Source organism: Rattus norvegicus, chromosome 17 (assembly GCF_021556685.1).
Source record: "Rattus norvegicus strain SHRSP/BbbUtx chromosome 17, alternate assembly SHRSP_T2T, whole genome shotgun sequence".
NCBI lineage: Eukaryota > Metazoa > Chordata > Mammalia > Rodentia > Muridae > Rattus > Rattus norvegicus.
The window spans coordinates 51,226,412-51,243,425 of NC_141550.1; the positions used below are offsets into that span (position 1 = coordinate 51,226,412).

At 38.3% G+C, this 17,014-nt stretch overlaps 1 gene segment (V, D, J or C); it reads right to left on the reverse strand.

The window, feature by feature from the left end:
- Positions 1-518: 518 nt before the first annotated feature.
- LOC148000170 (T-cell receptor gamma chain C region C7.5-like) lies at positions 519-8,616 on the reverse strand. The segment is given in 4 exon segments: positions 519-1,072; positions 1,590-1,634; positions 3,015-3,344; positions 8,116-8,616. Coding segments are annotated over 4 exon segments (633 nt in total).
- Positions 8,617-17,014: the final 8,398 nt, after the last annotated feature.

Genomic DNA, 17,014 nt, shown 5'->3' on the forward strand with positions numbered 1-17,014 from the left:
TTGCACTTGCTGTTACTAACTTGCTAAGCATACACAGTTCTAGGAGACAGAACACTGACTGTTCATCTTACAGAGGGAAGCTGTGCTGTGCTGCAGGGAGTCTGGAACCTGAGGTTTCACTCCATCGCCTTTTCCTCTCTAGAGTTCTGGTAGCATTCAGGAGACAGTCTGAGGATCAGAAATCATACTACCGTGAAATACAGGCACAAAGCTGAGCCCAGAGAGTATGAGTCAAGTTAGACATTTGTTCATTGCCTCAAAAATGGCAAAACCAAATGAATTCAAAATCTGATAGCCTTTAAGAGCAGATACGGTGATTTTAATTGCCTACAGCTCCTCCTATACCCACTGTCCTAAAAAATGTCATTACCACAGAGTCTGAACCAAGCTTAGGAATGTGTTTTTAGAGTCTTGTTACCAACTGTCACCAAAATGCCATGACAATTGTCATGTTGTTTCATACCACAACTTTCAACATTACTAAATGAAAATAAAGACTGACAAAAGTAGACTTCTGATTTTTAAAAAATATTTATTGTCTCTAATATGAAATACAAGGCACAGAATCCAACAATAAAGAAGACTCTTCAGGTTGTCTAGAGAGGAGGCTTTCAGAGAGTTGACTAGTTCAAGAGCAACAAATGCCGTGGGTAAATCCTGCAGCCTATGTGTACCAGAGCTTTGATACTTTGGGCTTCTGGGGGAGGGGACTGCTGGAGAGGATGGAATCAGGAAGGTGAGCTCAGTTAGAGAGAAATTGCTAAAATTGCTTACAAATGTGAGAAAAATGTTTGCACAATAACAGAATGATGTGCATGTGACTTTACAGAAGTCAAAGCCAGCAAGAGAAGGCAGCTGGACCCCCATAAGTCACCTTTATGACAGTAAGGATAAAAATCAACGGACTTGCTGGTCCACCGTTTATTTCCTTAGGAGCTCTTCTTATTGCCACAGGCAGCTGTTCTTCTAAGCAGAAAGAAGCTGATGATGGCCAAGTAGAGCACGCTCTTGAGGAGCAGGAGCAGGTAAGTATAGTAGGCAGAGGTGCCCGTGAACTGGAGCTGCAGCACATCTGAAAGAGTTCTTTAAATTAGCTCCATCTGCCCTTTCAGTGGCATAGGGTGTTAGCAAAGAGGAGGCAGTAGGTACTAACTCTGATGACTTACAATGAGTAGCATCTCTCCTCATCCTCAAAAGAACCACGTATACGGAGATTGAACTTGGAAAGCAGTTCGTCTAAACCCATCAGTGCCCAAAGCGAGTGAGTAACTAGATGACTTTAAAAACCTAAGCTTAGTTTTTATCATGCTTTCTTTGGTGACTAAAAATAAGAGACACATGGGTAAATGAATTTCTCTGTTAATATAGGTTAGGCTATACCCGTCTTTAATTCACTTATGCTTGAATTGGCAGTTCACTATGTTGCTGTGATGTCCGTGTAGTGACACACTAATTGTAAATATCAGTCTATTCTGTAACATGCAGACATTCAGATACTTTTACATTAACTCATGGCAGCTCAGTACTGTTATACTCAAAAGAGAAAGCACTGTAATGTGACACAAAAGCAAACATATACTGAAACCTACCGTTTTTATCTTGCCAGCAAGTTGTAGGCTGGGTACTCACAGCAACTACAAGAAATAGCAATAAGAATTTGTTCATTAACATGCACATTGTTTGACAGTTCTCTGTGTGCTTGTGAATATGCATATACCTACATATAAATGAATACTTATGTGTCTTCACATAGACAGAAGTGTATTAAAACATGAGCCTCATAGTTAAATAATAAGATATTTAGTTATAGAAATTAGTATCATTATATGTAACTCAGTTATGTCATTCACATGCTATATTTCTGTATACAGAGAAGTAGAAATTCAAAAGAGTTCTTTTTCCATTTTTACCCTAAAAGATATAATAGAGTGTCTAAAACAATCTTCATAGAAGAGCAGCCACATCTTTCCAAAACAAGGATCCTCCCAAAGCAACTATTCAGAGTTCACTGACCATTGAAGAAACTGGGATTTCAGAGGAGAAATGCAGACAGTGAACAGCGAGAAGCTCACACATTTCATATCTGTTTATTGCTCGCAGGTTCAAGCTCCTGGAGCCTCGGGACTATTGTTCATTACGAGCAGTTGTGGCATACAGCGAATTACAAGTCTATCAGGCCCTCTGCCTGGTTGTGCATCTGTGTACCGCACTGAATTAAGGGAATTCCGTGGGATCTTGCATCTGAGTTATTCTGAGTAATTTTGACAGAGTATGCATTGTTCACTGTACAACCCCCTCCATGTTGGGACACTGACTAATCCTGGTCTACCCCACACAGCCCTACCTGTGCTATCACAGAAAGGGCTTTCCAAAATGCAGAGATGGCAAGAGATGCATTAATCATGAAGACATCACCATGCTTGCATCCATCCAGTATCCTCACTCCATCTTTAATAAATGTTCTCTCTGACAGTGATATACATAGCAATACAATTCTGAACGTGTCAAGGTTGCTAGGTCCACTGCATTTTGTAACAGGCTTTGAGTCTCTCATCTGAATATTTGGTTAGCTAAGGCATCCACTTCTATGGCATCAGGTTCTGGAGATTGAACTTTGTACACAGTGAGATTAAACGGCTTTGCTTGCGTGGCTGAGCATTCCTAATTATGGCATCCAAGGTGGAACCTCAAGGTTCGCATTTATCATGCACTCAGTTGCGTGTTGTTTTAATGCATCATTTATTTTTAATTCAATTAACAATTCCAGAGAGAGAGAGAGATGGGGGTGTGTATCATTAGATGTGGATATTTTGGATAATGACACTACGGCCTAGAAAGTTTTAGCAAAAAATTTCAACTTTTCTCCAAAGCCTCTGCCAGCTTAGTATCACAGTAAAATAAATGCAATGACCCCATTAAATGTCACATTAATTTTATTGATACATTATAGAAAAGGATTGGGTATTTTCAAACATTTTCTAGAAGACTACATTTCAGAGTATATATGCACATACCTTTCTTTATTGAAGGAAAGAAAATCTCTTGGTCTGCTCCTCCTTTGTTGTTCTCGTGTTTGACAATACATCTGTGCTCCTTACCCATTGACCCTTCAGGCACAGTAAGCCAGCTAAACTTCATGTATGTATCGTTAGTCTTCAGCGTCTCCCCTTCCTGGGAGTCCAGGACCGCATTGCTGTCCTTTTCTTTCCAATACACCCTTATGACATCGCGGAAAAACTTTTCAAGGAGGCAAAGGTATGTCCCAGTCTTGTGGAGATTTGTTTCAGCAGAAGAAGGAAGAAAAATGGTGGGATTGGGGGAAATGTCTGCATTAAAACTTTTGTCTGTAAGGGAAAATAGAAAGTTAATAAAGATAAAAATGATAGCAGGTACTGTCATTGAGATAGAGTCTCATGGAGTTCAGGTGAGAATTAAACTTGTGATATACCCGTGGACTGCCTGAGCTACTCGTTCTTCTGCATGAGCCTCCCAAGTGCTAAAATTACAGATTAAATCAGACACACACCACTAAATCCAGTCACTCAAAATAATATTACATGTCCAACAAAACACGTCTTCTGAAAACAGCATTCTACCCATGAAGGGTACCAATGTTTAAAATTATTTTTCATTCTAAGCTGTGTTTTAAATTTATCTTTCCTTCAAACTTGTGATTTCCATATGGCTTTCTCATATATCTTAGTTTTAAGTAACCCACATCTTTCCTTCTTCTCTCCTTTATCCCCTTGCTCACTTTCATTTTTCATTTCTGGGTTGTAAGATGGTGGTTCCCTATGGATTCTTTTTATCCATTGTTTTCAACCTTCTCTTCTGTTTTGTTCCCATCCACGATCTGCCCCAGTGCCCCACTTCTGTATTTTCATCTATGTTGCACTGAGCTCCCTGCCTTAATGCGCCACCGCCCATGGTTCATTTCTAGTTGTGGCCTCTGAGGGACCAGAGGTTCACAGACTCCATCTTTGAGAACCTGAGCCAAGAATGAACTGGAGTTAACCAACAGGCCCGTGCCTAGCACTAGTTTCCAGGTTAGTCTCTACAACCCTGCTCTTGGTACTTCACTTTCTAACAACCACCAATAAGGAGGAAAGCAAAAGTTAAGTTTATAGTTTGGTTCCCAACACCAGCCAATTATTTTAAAGGGCAACAAAATTTCATAATAACCCCCTAATCAGACGTGTGCCAGGCCAGAAACCTTCTGGCTTGTTTGCTCACCTCCATAAATGCTTGTCTGAAACTAGGCTTGGGGCTTCATGTTTGTGTCCTGCTGCATCATGCTTGAGCTTGAACAAAAAGAACCTACTGTGATTACATAAGTATGGGCCCCTTGGTGGTATTTTGGGGCTCAGGAACAGGTGCAACAGCCTCCATGAATACTCCACACTAAGAAGTACATTATGATAGAGAAAATGTGGCACATGTGTTTTCTTTTAATCGCTAAATAAAATTCCTTAATGGATATATGCAAAAACTAATATTACATAAACACAAATGGTTAAGAACAATTTATTTCTTTACATACCTATATTTTCTCATAGCGAATCATGATTCATGCTGGGTGGATAGATGGGAGGGTAAGGAGACCAAGTTGCTTTTATGGTCAATGTACAGAGGAAGTTCTCATATCATTTCTAACATGCTTCCCTGTCACCCTGTTACTTTGTTCTCTGGCTATGTCATTTAGTGCAACCCACTGTTAATTTAGCTGACTGTACAATGAGCTCTGCATTTCTATAGCTCAGGGAAATCGATGTCAGTAAGTAGTTTTTATTTCTTCTTTGTAACTGTATACAGCCAATTATGTAATGGAATTATCCCGCCATGTGTCTGCTGTGCTTTGGACAACGTGCCCATTGCTTTATTCACAACATCACCTTTGATCGTGCTGTTCTCATGTCCTCATCTGTCTTACTAGGGACTGAGCACAAAGTTTCCATGTCCTATGGGAGTGAGTGGAGAAGTCAGAGTTCCATATCTGAGTTCAAAGCACTGACTTGTTCAGAGTGCACTTGAAAAGGAGAAAAGGGAAGGTGCCTGTCTATTGAGTCTATCAACATCTTGATTATAGCAATAAATCTTATGTCAATGTCAAATGATTTAATACGAACTTCCATACATGACATGAATGTTTAAAGGAAGTCCAGATGTCTGCAAACATTTTGCAGATGTTTGCACAGTGCTCTTACAGCATTTCTGATTGAAATCTCTGGAAAGTGTTTCAGAAAGTCCATCTCACAGCCCTCTTCTTTCTAAACATTATCACCCTCACCTCACCATAGCCAACTTTGCCTTCCCCCAACTATCTTTAAAATACATCCGTTCAGTAACCACCCATGATGGCCCATTCCATTCCTACACCGAAGATGAAGGAAGACCACAGCGATTCAAATTATATCAAAACTAATATATTAGTTAATGTCCCTGATTCTTCACATTCCAGAGACATGATTGTCTGGAATTCTTACAAGAATAGAAATTTGATCCTGACCTAACTGATTCATAAGTTCACCGAGTAAGCTGAAAAACTTCTAAGTTTTAGCTGCTTTATTTTTTTTACAAAACATACATTTTATTGTAAACCAATTCAACCTCAGTACATCAATGAAATGAAAATGAAACAAGATGAGAAAATTAATTAAGAGGAATAAAAATGTAGAGGTTATTACTGTTGTCAACATGACTGCTAATAATAACAATTTATTTTCTATGACTTGTGCTTGAATAAAACATTGTTATTCATGGGTAAAAGCTTTGCTATTAATCATAGAATTGGAGGTTGTGGATTGTAATTAAATCTAGGTCAAATAAGGAGAGAAATGGTGTTTCTTTACCCACCAAGCTACAGTCTACTTTGCAATAATATACCGGGGTTCCCAAATCTACCATCACACGAAGCCTGGCGCTCTCAGGATAGCAAAAGGAGATACAGTTGTCTAGAGTGCGTAGCAGTGCATGAACACTGCGTCTCTGCTGTCCAAAACAGGCTGTGCTCCCAATCGGCACTGTAACACATGAGATTGCATCTTTTATCGAAAGTTCTGGTACTTGGCTTCAGTCAGCTCACACCGAACTATTCTTCACCTGGTGGCTTGGCTCTTTCTTGAAAACTGAGTGAAGAAGTATCACAAGGCTGGTTCTCAAAGACATTTCAGGACACTGCTGTCTGCCTGACCTCACAGGCTGAGTCCTGATGTACATGTGAAGTCAAATGTTATGATTTAGTGCTAGTGTAGGTGGGCTCACTTTAGGGCCACTTCTTTGCATTTCTCAAAATAAATGTTAGAAATAACGTCCACTCAAAACCTACTTTCCTTCCAAAGAATATATGCTTTGAAATCTTTTCTTCAATTTTCTTTTGCTCTCTGTGAATATGGTATATGTATAAGGGGGTCTGCAAAGTTCCTGTGTGGGGATTCAGGAACACACACCTTACATGCCCCTGAGGCAGTCAGAGGACAGCCTCACTCCTGTCCTCAATTACACTTTGTTTCAGACAGGATCTTTTTGCCATTTACCATTCCATATTCCAATGTTGCAGGCCTGTGTCCTCTAGAGCTTTCCCTGCCTCAGTATTCCGCCCTACCTTAGTAAAACCTGTGGGTACTGCAGTGCATGACTTTAGAATGACTGAGAATTCAAACCTGAAGTCACCTCCCCAGGTACTTCTCTAACTTTACAAGGGGAAAGTTTTCACATTCGAAAATTGCCGAGCTTCATTATGCAGGTGCTGAACTACGTTTTAGTTTAACTTCTGAACATAAAACTTGGTGCTTCTAGCGCTGAAGCCTCTTCAGTTACTCTCCACTCCTTGCTTATGTCTCCCATACCAAAATAGAAAGAGCACAGACTCCTTAGTTGCAGACAGTAGCCTGACCTCTCTGGACATCACAGTTAAACCAGGAATAATTTCAAAGATTCTGAGACTGGAGCTTGTTGCACCTGCCCTCCCATCTCTCTCTCTGCTTTACTCTGCAGAATACAAAGAAAAGTTCCTGTAAATATAAACTTTGTGCCAGGGTCAAGCGCTTAGATGAACTAGCATATAATCCACAGTATCTGAAATTTATCTTGTGAACATGTAAAAAGCAGACAATATTTTGTTACTATTTATATGATTACAAAAATTGACTCTGTCAATATTAAGTGGAGACAAAACTCAAACAAAGTCTAAGTGTAATCATGAGTCTAAGGACTGAACATACTCTGCCTTGAAACTTGGGTCATGTTCATTTTGGTTGATAAGTCTTATTTTACTTTCTCCAGGATTCTCCAGAAGTTAATATATTTATTCCCTTAAACAGTTGTCGTTTATAGATCAGTCCTAAGTCTAGAATATAATTTAGAGTTAATTGAAATTTTCTTTTCATAAAGAAATAAAAGCAGTAACCATGTATCTAGGTATTACTAATCTAGTAGTTACTAATATTTAGACAATGAAGGTGTCATTATAAAAAGTCAAATTAAAGAAATCAAATGTAATAATAGTCAAATGAAGATGTAAATTCATGAATAGTCTTTTTTTTGTGGACACTGGACAGAAGTAGTTTGGAAAAACTACAAATTCTAACTGAAAAACTTCCAGATAATATTTCAAGACTCAGAGTGACACAAATTGTGACTAATCACAATCTACCCAATATGAAGTTAAACAAATAAAACATGGATTTATTCATGTTCTACTGTAATTTGCTGTGAATTATGATCAAAACTAATAATAAGGATTTCATTTTGGAGAATGTAGCACTACGTTATATTTCAAAATACATATGTGTCATCATCAAAACTCAATTTTTGAGGACTCACACTTAAAATAACTTTTACAGCAGTATCTTGAAGCAAAGATTTACCCCAATAATCAATGCACATGATCCTCAAAATAACTCCCAGTTCCTCTTTGCATTCTAAACACAGAGCTTCAATGTTTTCTGGAGGGAAAACTATTTACAAAGTAGTTTTTGTTGTCATATCTAGAAATATATCCTGAAAAATGACTAAGAATAGTGTAGTAAGATACAGTAGATAATAGTAGATTTCTATTTTTCTACAACCATATATGTACTTTTTATCACTGGAATGAAGCAGAAAAATGTTACTTACCAGCAGGAATTACTATGAGTTTAGTTCCTTCTGCAAATACTTTGCTCCAGCCCGAGCTATCACAGTGTTCACAGCTTCTACAAAAATCTGAAGCTTTTCCAGACATTTGTGCCATGACAAACAAGCTAAAATTTGTCCTGATAAACTGATCTTCTGTGTTCCTTAAAAAGCCATTGCATAGAAATTGTGTGGTATCTGATACTTTGGAACCTTCGTCACAAATAAGCTCATACAGTGTTCTTCTTGGAGGTAGTAATAATTGAAAAGCACCAACAGAAAATAAAGAGAGTTCAGTTGGAAATGAAGTGAGTTGGGATAACAAACTATTAAGTTTATTGGGTTTACAAACTGTTTTTTTCCAAGTAATTAGATAAAATATTCTAAGAATTGCTTTGTTTTTAATTTCCAGGAGTTCGGTTGTGTGGAAACTGTTCAATGTTTACATCAAAGGAATGTGGTTTTTTTTTTGTTCTCACAAGCACCAATGTTTCTTCTTTATATGTTCAAAAAGCTGCAATTATTAGTTGATATCAAGAACCATTATTTTATCCATGTCAATGAAAAATGTAATATGTCATGGCTTATTAGAATAAAGAAAGTTATGTAAAAACCATATGTGCAAAGTGTTGTAAAGTTTGATTGGTTAACTTATTGGCTGATTAAAAATAGTATTTTAACTGATAATTTTAATATTCTACTACTTAGGACACCTTCTTACCCTTTGTACTTTACACAGGCAGGATATGTTCTCAGTTTCTGGTGTTCACTGTTAGTCCTTGTTCCAAAACTAGGAGTCAAATTATTAGAAGTCTTAAGATTTGTCTAAATTTATAGAATTATAAACTAATTTAAAATGCAAAAGAGTAACTACAGCAAAATAGCTCAGTAGGTAAAGGAACTTACTGACAAATGGAGGACTCTACTTTGATTTCTGAAACACACATGGTGGAAGAAGACACCCAGCTCTGTTAGTTGTCTTTCTCTCTCTGCATGCTTGCTGTGGCATGTGCACATTCACACACCCACCACACGCACACACACACACACACACACACACACACACACACACACACACATATGTGAATACATAAAATAAATGTAAATTTTAATGAGATATAAAATGTTTCATTGCACTTATAAAAAATACTGGCATATGTATCTTGGCAGTAACCAGAAGCTCTCTTATTGGACTTAAGATCCCTCAACAAGAAGTATACCATGCCCGGCACACAAACCTACATAACTACTTTAGGGTTAGTGAGGTCATGTTTGTTTGCACAGAGTCTCCAACTACTAATGTATTAAACCAGCATAATTCCTAACAACAATCTATAAGTATTTGTCCTTATACCTACAGGTAAGTATAGTCTTTAGTCCTCATCAAGGAAAGTTCTCTTTGTAACACTTGGAAAAAATTACAGAAACTATAACCAATCAAAAAGCAGAGTTGTGGGACACAATCCCAAACATTACATCTATAAAAGACTCCCACACATATAACTTAAGGAACATTGTAGAAGAGAGGGAAGAAAGATTCTAAGATCCAGAGGGTAAGTTCATTTGCTGTGATAATATGTCTACAACACCAGAAGCTCTACACAAAAAGTCTTACCAACATGACTACCCACATGTGAGCTGAACAAGAATCAACTCAAGGAACAGACCAAACTGGTAAGGGAACAGCCCACATGGTCTCAACCCTACACAAAGAACTACAGAAAAGTGTGTTAAGCTGGGAGTGAGAGAGGTGGTCCTCTTTAGGGACATCAATTGACTGTCCAATTCCAAACAATCAGCTCTGAAAAGATATATACAAGTACTATTGTATGGACAGAAAAAGTTATACTTAGAAATATATATGTACATACAATACATATATGAATGTAATAACAATTAATGACAAAAGAAGACATAAATTTGCAGAAGAGCAGAGAAGAGTATAAGAGAGTTTGAAGGAAAGAAAGGGCAGAGTGAATTGTAATTAAAATACAATCTCAAAAATAAACAGAAAGAAAACAGAAAAAAATAAGAACTATATGAAAACACAGTATCAAGTTTATGAATTGTCTGCTAAAATCTGAGTTCACAAAGAAACACAATTATAGAGAAAAGCTACAATTCTCAGGAATCCAGTATATGCTAGCTACAATTTCGATCTGAACTACTGTAGTCGTTTACCTTTTTCATTCTTAAGTGAGAGTGCTACAATTTGGATAAATAATATTATAGAGTCTGTGAGGATTCATGAACATTAAATAACAAAAGTCTCAGCTAGTACTGTTGTCCATAATCTTAGTTAATTAGGAGGCTCAGGCTGGAGTATTACAAATTTAAATCCACCATAGGAAAGAGTGGGTTCTTAGTAAGTCTGGACAATCTATTGAGACCCTGCCTCAAAAATTAAAGATAAAGAGAGGGCTGTGAGTTTGGCTTCCTGGTACAACACTTACATATGGCTCTGGATTCATTACAAGTACTGTAGATGCAAGAATCATAAAGTAGTGAAACAAAATTTTCATAGGAATTGTCAAACAATATGTAGATGATCAAAATATTAATTATAGATCAAAGTGTAGTGAAAACTATAAAACCAGTCAAGAAAGAAATTAGAGAAGACAGTTGAAGGTGGAAAGACTTTCTTTGTTTGTAGATAAGCAGAATAAATCTTGTTTAAATGGCTACATTGTTAAAAGTAATCTAAGGAACTGAAGAAATGGCTAGGTAGTTAAAATCACTGACAGCTTTTTCAGAGGACCTGGGTATAATGGAACTCCAGTTCCAGGAGATCCAATGTCATCTTCTGGCCTCATGGGCGCCAGGAATGCAAAAAGTGCACATAAATATATTCAGGCAAAACACTTATTCACATAACATTTAAAATAAATGCAAAATAAATGTTTATAAAACGATGCACGAAATTAATCAAATGCCCATAAAAATTCCAGATACATTCTTCAGAGAAGCAAAAAAAAGTCATTAAATTTATATGGAAGCACAAAAGGCATTAAACAGCAAAGTAGCCTAAGCAATAAGAGCAATTTTGAAAGAATTATAACACTTTATATTAAACCAAACTCTAGACAAATACAGGAACAAAAATCCCCACTGTGGTACCAGCACATAGATTAGACATGTAGAACAAAGAAATAGAATAGAGGATCTAGAAATAAATCCATTCAGCACAACTATGGTTCTTAATAAAAGCGAATAGACAATCTACTTATTAAGTAGCCCTGGTGAAAGTAGGTACTCTACATAGAAGCCTGAAATTACAGTCTCATTTTTCATCTTCTACAAAAGAATTCATCTAAAGTGGGTTGAATGTAGAAAAATGCAAATTGATCCATTCTTATCTCCTGTACAAAGCTCAAGTCCAAGTGGATCAAGGACCTCCATATAAAACCAGATACACTGGAACTAATTGAAGAGAAAGTGGGTAAGAGCCTTGAACACATAGGCAGAAGGGGAAATTTCCTGAACAGAACACCAGTGGCTTACACTCTAAGATCATCAATTGACAAATGGGACCTCATAAAATTGCAAAGCTTCTGTAAAGCAAAGAACACTGTCCATAGGACAAAATGGCAACCAAAAGATTGGGAAAAGATCTTTACCAATCCTACATCTAAAAGAGGGCTAATACCTGATATATACAAAGAACTCAAGAAGTTAGACTCCAAAGAACCAAAAAAACCCTATTAAAAATGGGGTACAGAACTAAATAAAGAATTCTCATCAGAGGATTATCCAATGACTTCAAAGCACCTAAAGAAATGCTCAGCATCCTTATTCATCAGGGAAATGCAAATCAAAACAACCCTGAGATTCCACCTCACACCAGTCAGAATGATTAAGATCAAAGACTCAGGTGACAGCAGATGCAGGCGAGAATGTGGAGGAAGAGAAACACTCCTCCATTGTTGATGGGATTGCCGAGTGTAAATCAGTCTCAAGGTTCCTCAGAAAATTGGACATTCTACCTGAGGACCCAGCTATACCACTCCTGGGCATATACCCAAAAGATGCTCCAACATATAACAAAGACAAATGCTCCACTATGTTCAAAGCAGACTTATTTATAATAACCAGAAGCTGGAAAGAACCCAGACATCCTTCAACAGAGGAATGGATACAGAAAATGTGGTACATTTACACAATGTAGTACTACTCAGGTATAAAAACAGCGACTTCAGGAAATTCTTAGGCAAACAGATAGAAGTAGAAAATATCATCCTGAGTGAGGTCACCCAGTCTTTTTTTTTTTTTTGGTTCTTTTTTTCGGAGCTGGGGACCGAACCCAGGGCCTTGCGCTTCCTAGGTAAGCGCTCTACCACTGAGCTAAATCCCCAGCCCTGAGGTCACCCAGTCTTAAAAGAACACATATGGTATGTACTCACTGATAAGTGGATATTAGCCCAAAATCTTGGAAAACCTAAGATACAATCCACAGATCATATGCAGGTCAAGAAGAAGGAAGACCAAAATGTGGATGCTTCAGTCATCCTTAGGAGGAGGAACAAAATACTCATGAGAGGAAATGCAGGGGCAAAGAGTGGAGCAGAGACTGAAGGAAAGGCCATCTAGAGACTGCTCCACCTGGGGATCCATCCCATATGCAGCCACCAAACCTAATCACTAATTGCTGATGCCAACAAGTGCTTGCAAACAGGAGCCTGATATTGCTGTCTCCTCAGAGGCTCTGCCAGAGCCTTACTGATACAGATGAGGATGCTTGCAGCTAACCATCAGTCTGACCACGGGGACTCCAATGGAGGAGTTAGAGAAAGGATTGAAGGAGCTGAAGGGGTTTGCAACCAATAGGAAGAACAACAATATCTACCAACCAGACTTCACTAGAGTTCCTGGGGACTAAACCACCAACCACAGAGTACACATGGAGGACTTATGACTCCAGCTCCATATGTAGCAGAAGATGGCATTGTCTGACATCAGTTGGAGGGGAAGCCCTTGGTCCTGTGAAGGCTCATTTTCCCAGTGTTGGGGAATGAAAGGGTGGTGAGGTGGGTGGGTGGGAGTGGGAGCATCCTCATAGAAGCTGGGGAGGGGAGAAGGGGGAATCCAGGAAAGGGGATAACATTTGAAATGTAAATACATAAAATATCCCATAAATATGCAAAAAGAAAAACCAATGGGTTGAATAAGACCTTAATGGAAGGTGCTAAACTTGAAATCTATAGAAGAAAACAGGGGAAAGACTGTTAGAAATAACACCCAATGATTCATTTTCAAAGTACAGCTTAGGTCCAGCTACAAATAAACACAAAACACTAAACCCCAATCAGCATCTGCTGGTATTACTGTTCTACACAAAAGTAAAAGAGTATAGAATTACTAGCACAAGATCATGTCTAGGCTAAGTTTAAAAATGACCAACATAAACTATAGAGATGTACCCACACATGGGTTTTGTTGAGAAAACTTAAGATCTAGATGACATGTAAGAATATATCTTCTGATTATCATGAAAGGGAAGGAAGAGTCATGTGCTCAGGTATTTTATGTTCTTTTCTCAAAGGGGTGCCTGCCATCCTAAGCTGATACATAGCTTTTCAGTGTTGTGAATAAAATTGCTTCATTTTTCACTTCTCTGAGTCTCAAGTATAAGTGAAAACCAAAGTTTGTCACAAACACCTCAACTCTGGACATAGAAAATAACTTTCTCTAGAAGATTCTAAATAGCTCAGGGAACAAAAGTATGTTTGGATTGAATTAATTAAAAAGCTTATTAGAGAAAGATCAACCAACAGAGTGAAGAAACAGCCTTACAAATTGGATAAAGTCTCTGTCAATATTCATCTGACAAAGGATTAGTATTTAGATTATATAAAGAATTCAAAAGTTGAATATCAGAAACACACAATAAAAAATGGTCAATAAAATGCAGATATTTCTTTTTTTAAATTTATTTAATACTTAATAATAATTCTTTGGTTTCCGGGCAAACAACACCCTCCCCCCTCCCGATCTTATGGGTGTTCCCCTCCCAACCCTCCCCCCATTGCCGCCCTCCCCCCAACAGTCTAGTTCACTGGGTGTTCAGTCTTAGCAGGACCCAGGGCTTCCCCTTCCACTGGTGCTCTTACTAGGATATTCATTGCTACATATGAGGTCAGAGTCCAGGGTCAGTCCATGTATAGTCTTTAGGTAGTGGCTTAGTCCCTGGAAGCTCTGGTTGCTTGGCATTGTTGTACTTTTGGGGTCTTGAGCCCCTTCAAGCTCTTCCAGTTCTTTCTCTGATTCCTTCAACGGGGGACCTATTCTCAGTTCAGTGGTTTGCTGCTGGCATTCGCCTCTGTATTTGCTGTATTCTGGCTGTGTCTCTCAGGAGCGATCTACATCCTGCTCCTGTCGGTCTCCACTTCTTTGCTTCATCCATCTTGTCTAATTGGGTGGCTGTATATGTATGGGCCACATGTGGGGCAGGCTCTGAATGGCTGTTCCTTCACTCTCTGTTTTAATCTTTGCCTCTCTCTTCCCTGCCAAGGGTATTCTTGTTCCCCTTTTAGAGAAGGAGTGAAGCATTCACATTTTGATCATGCGTCTTGAGTTTCATGTGTTCTACACATCTAGGGTAATTCAAACATTTGGGCTAATAGCCACTTATCAGTGAGTGCATACCATGTATGTCTTTCTGTGATTGGGTTAGCTCACTCAGGATGATATTTTCCAGTTCCAACCATTTGCCTACAAATTTCATGAATTCATTGTTTTTGATAGCTGAGTAATATTCCATTGTGTAGATGTACCAAATTTTCTGTATCCATTCCTCTGTTGAAGGGCATCTGGGTTCTTTCCAGCTTCTGGCTATTATAAATAAGGCTGCAAGAAAATAGTGGAGCATGTGTCTTTTTTATATGTTGGAGCATCTTTTGGGTATATGCCCAAGAGAGGAATAGCTGGATCCTCAGGCAGTTCAATGTCCAATTTTCTGAGGAACATCCAGACTGATTTCCAGAATGGTTGTACCAGTTTGCAATCCCACCGAAAATGGAGGAGTGTTCCTCTTTCTCCGCATCCTCGCCAGCATCTGCTGTCACCTGAGTTTTGAACTTAGCCATTCTCACTGGTGTGAGGTGAAATCTCAGGGTTGTTTTGATTTGCATTTCCCTTATAACTAAAGATGTTGAACATTTCTTTAGGTGTTTCTCAGCCATTCGGCATTCCTCAGCTGTGAATTCTTTGTTGAGCTCTGAATCCCATTTTTTAATAGGGTTATTTGTCTCCCTGCGGTCTAACTTCTTGAGTTCTTTGTATATTTTGGATATAAGGCCTCTATCTGTTGTAGGATTGATAAAGATCTTTTCCCAATCTGTTCGTTGCCGATTTGTCCTAACCACAGTGTCCTTTGCCTTACAGAAGCTTTGCAGTTTTATGAGATCCCATTTGTCAATTCTTGATCTTAGAGCATAAGCCATTGGTGTTTTGTTCAGGAAATTTTTTCCAGTGCCCATGTGTTCCAGATGCTTCCCTAGTTTTTCTTCTATTAGTTTGAGTGTATCAGGTTTGAGGTGGAGGTCCTTGATCCACTTGGATTTAAGCTTTGTACAGGGTGATAAGCATGGATCAATCGGCATTCTTCTACATTTTGAACTCCAGTTGAACCAGCACCATTTGCTGAAAATGCTATCTCTTTTCCGTTGAATGGTTTCGGCACCTTTGTCAAAAATCAGGTGCCCATAGGTGTGTGGGTTCATTTCTGGGTCTTCAATTCTATTCCATTGGTCTATCTGGCTGTCTCTGTACCAATACCATGCAGTTTTTATCACTATTGCTCTGTAATACTGCTTGAGTTCAGGGATAGTGATTCCCCCTGAAGTCCTTTTATTGTTGAGGATAGTTTTAGCTATCCTGGGTGTTTTGTTATTCCAGATGAATTTGCAAATTGTTCTGTCTAACTCTTTGAAGAATTGGATTGGTATTTTGATGGGGATTGCATTGAATCTGTGGATCGCTTTTGGTAAAATGGCCATTTTTACTATATTAATCCTGCCAATCCATGAGCATGGGAGATCTTTCCATCTTCTGAGGTCTTCTTCAATTTCTTTTTTCAGTGTCTTGAAGTTCTTATTGTACAGATCTTTTACTTGCTTGGTTAAAGTCAAACCGAGGTACTTTATATTATTTGAAGGGTGTCGTTTCCCTAATTTCTTTCTCGGCTTGTTTCTCTTTTGTGTAGAGGAAGGCTACTGATTTATTTGAGTTAATTTTATACCCAGCCACTTTGCTGAAGTTGTTTATCAGCTTTAGTAGTTCTCTGGTGGAACTTTTGGGATCCCTTAAATAAACTATCATATCATCTGCAAATAGTGATATTTTGACTTCTTCTTTTCTGATCTGTATCTCCTTGACCTCCTTTTGTTGTCTGATTGCTCTGGCTAGAACTTCAAGAACTATATTGAATAAGTAGGGAGAGAGTGGGCAGCCTTGTCTAGTCCCTGATTTTAGTGGGATTGCTTCAAGTTTCTCTCCATTTAGTTTAATGTTAGCAACTGGTTTGCTGTATATGGCTTTTACTATGTTTATGTATGGGCCTTGACTTCCTATTCTTTCCAGGACTTTTATCATGAAGGGGTGTTGAATTTTGTCAAATGCTTTCTCAGCATCTAATGAAATGATCATGTGGTTTTGTTCTTTCAGTTTGTTTATATAATGGATCACGTTGATGGTTTTCCGTATATTAAACCATCCCTGCATCCCTGGGATGAAGCCTACTTGATCATGGTGGATGATTGTTTTGATGTGCTCTGGAATTCGGTTTGCCAGAATTTTATTGAGTATTTTTGCCTCGATATTCATAAGGGAAATTGGTCTGAAGTTCTCTTTCTTTGTTGGGTCTTTGTGTGGTTTAGGTATAAGAGTAATTGTGGCTTCATAGAAG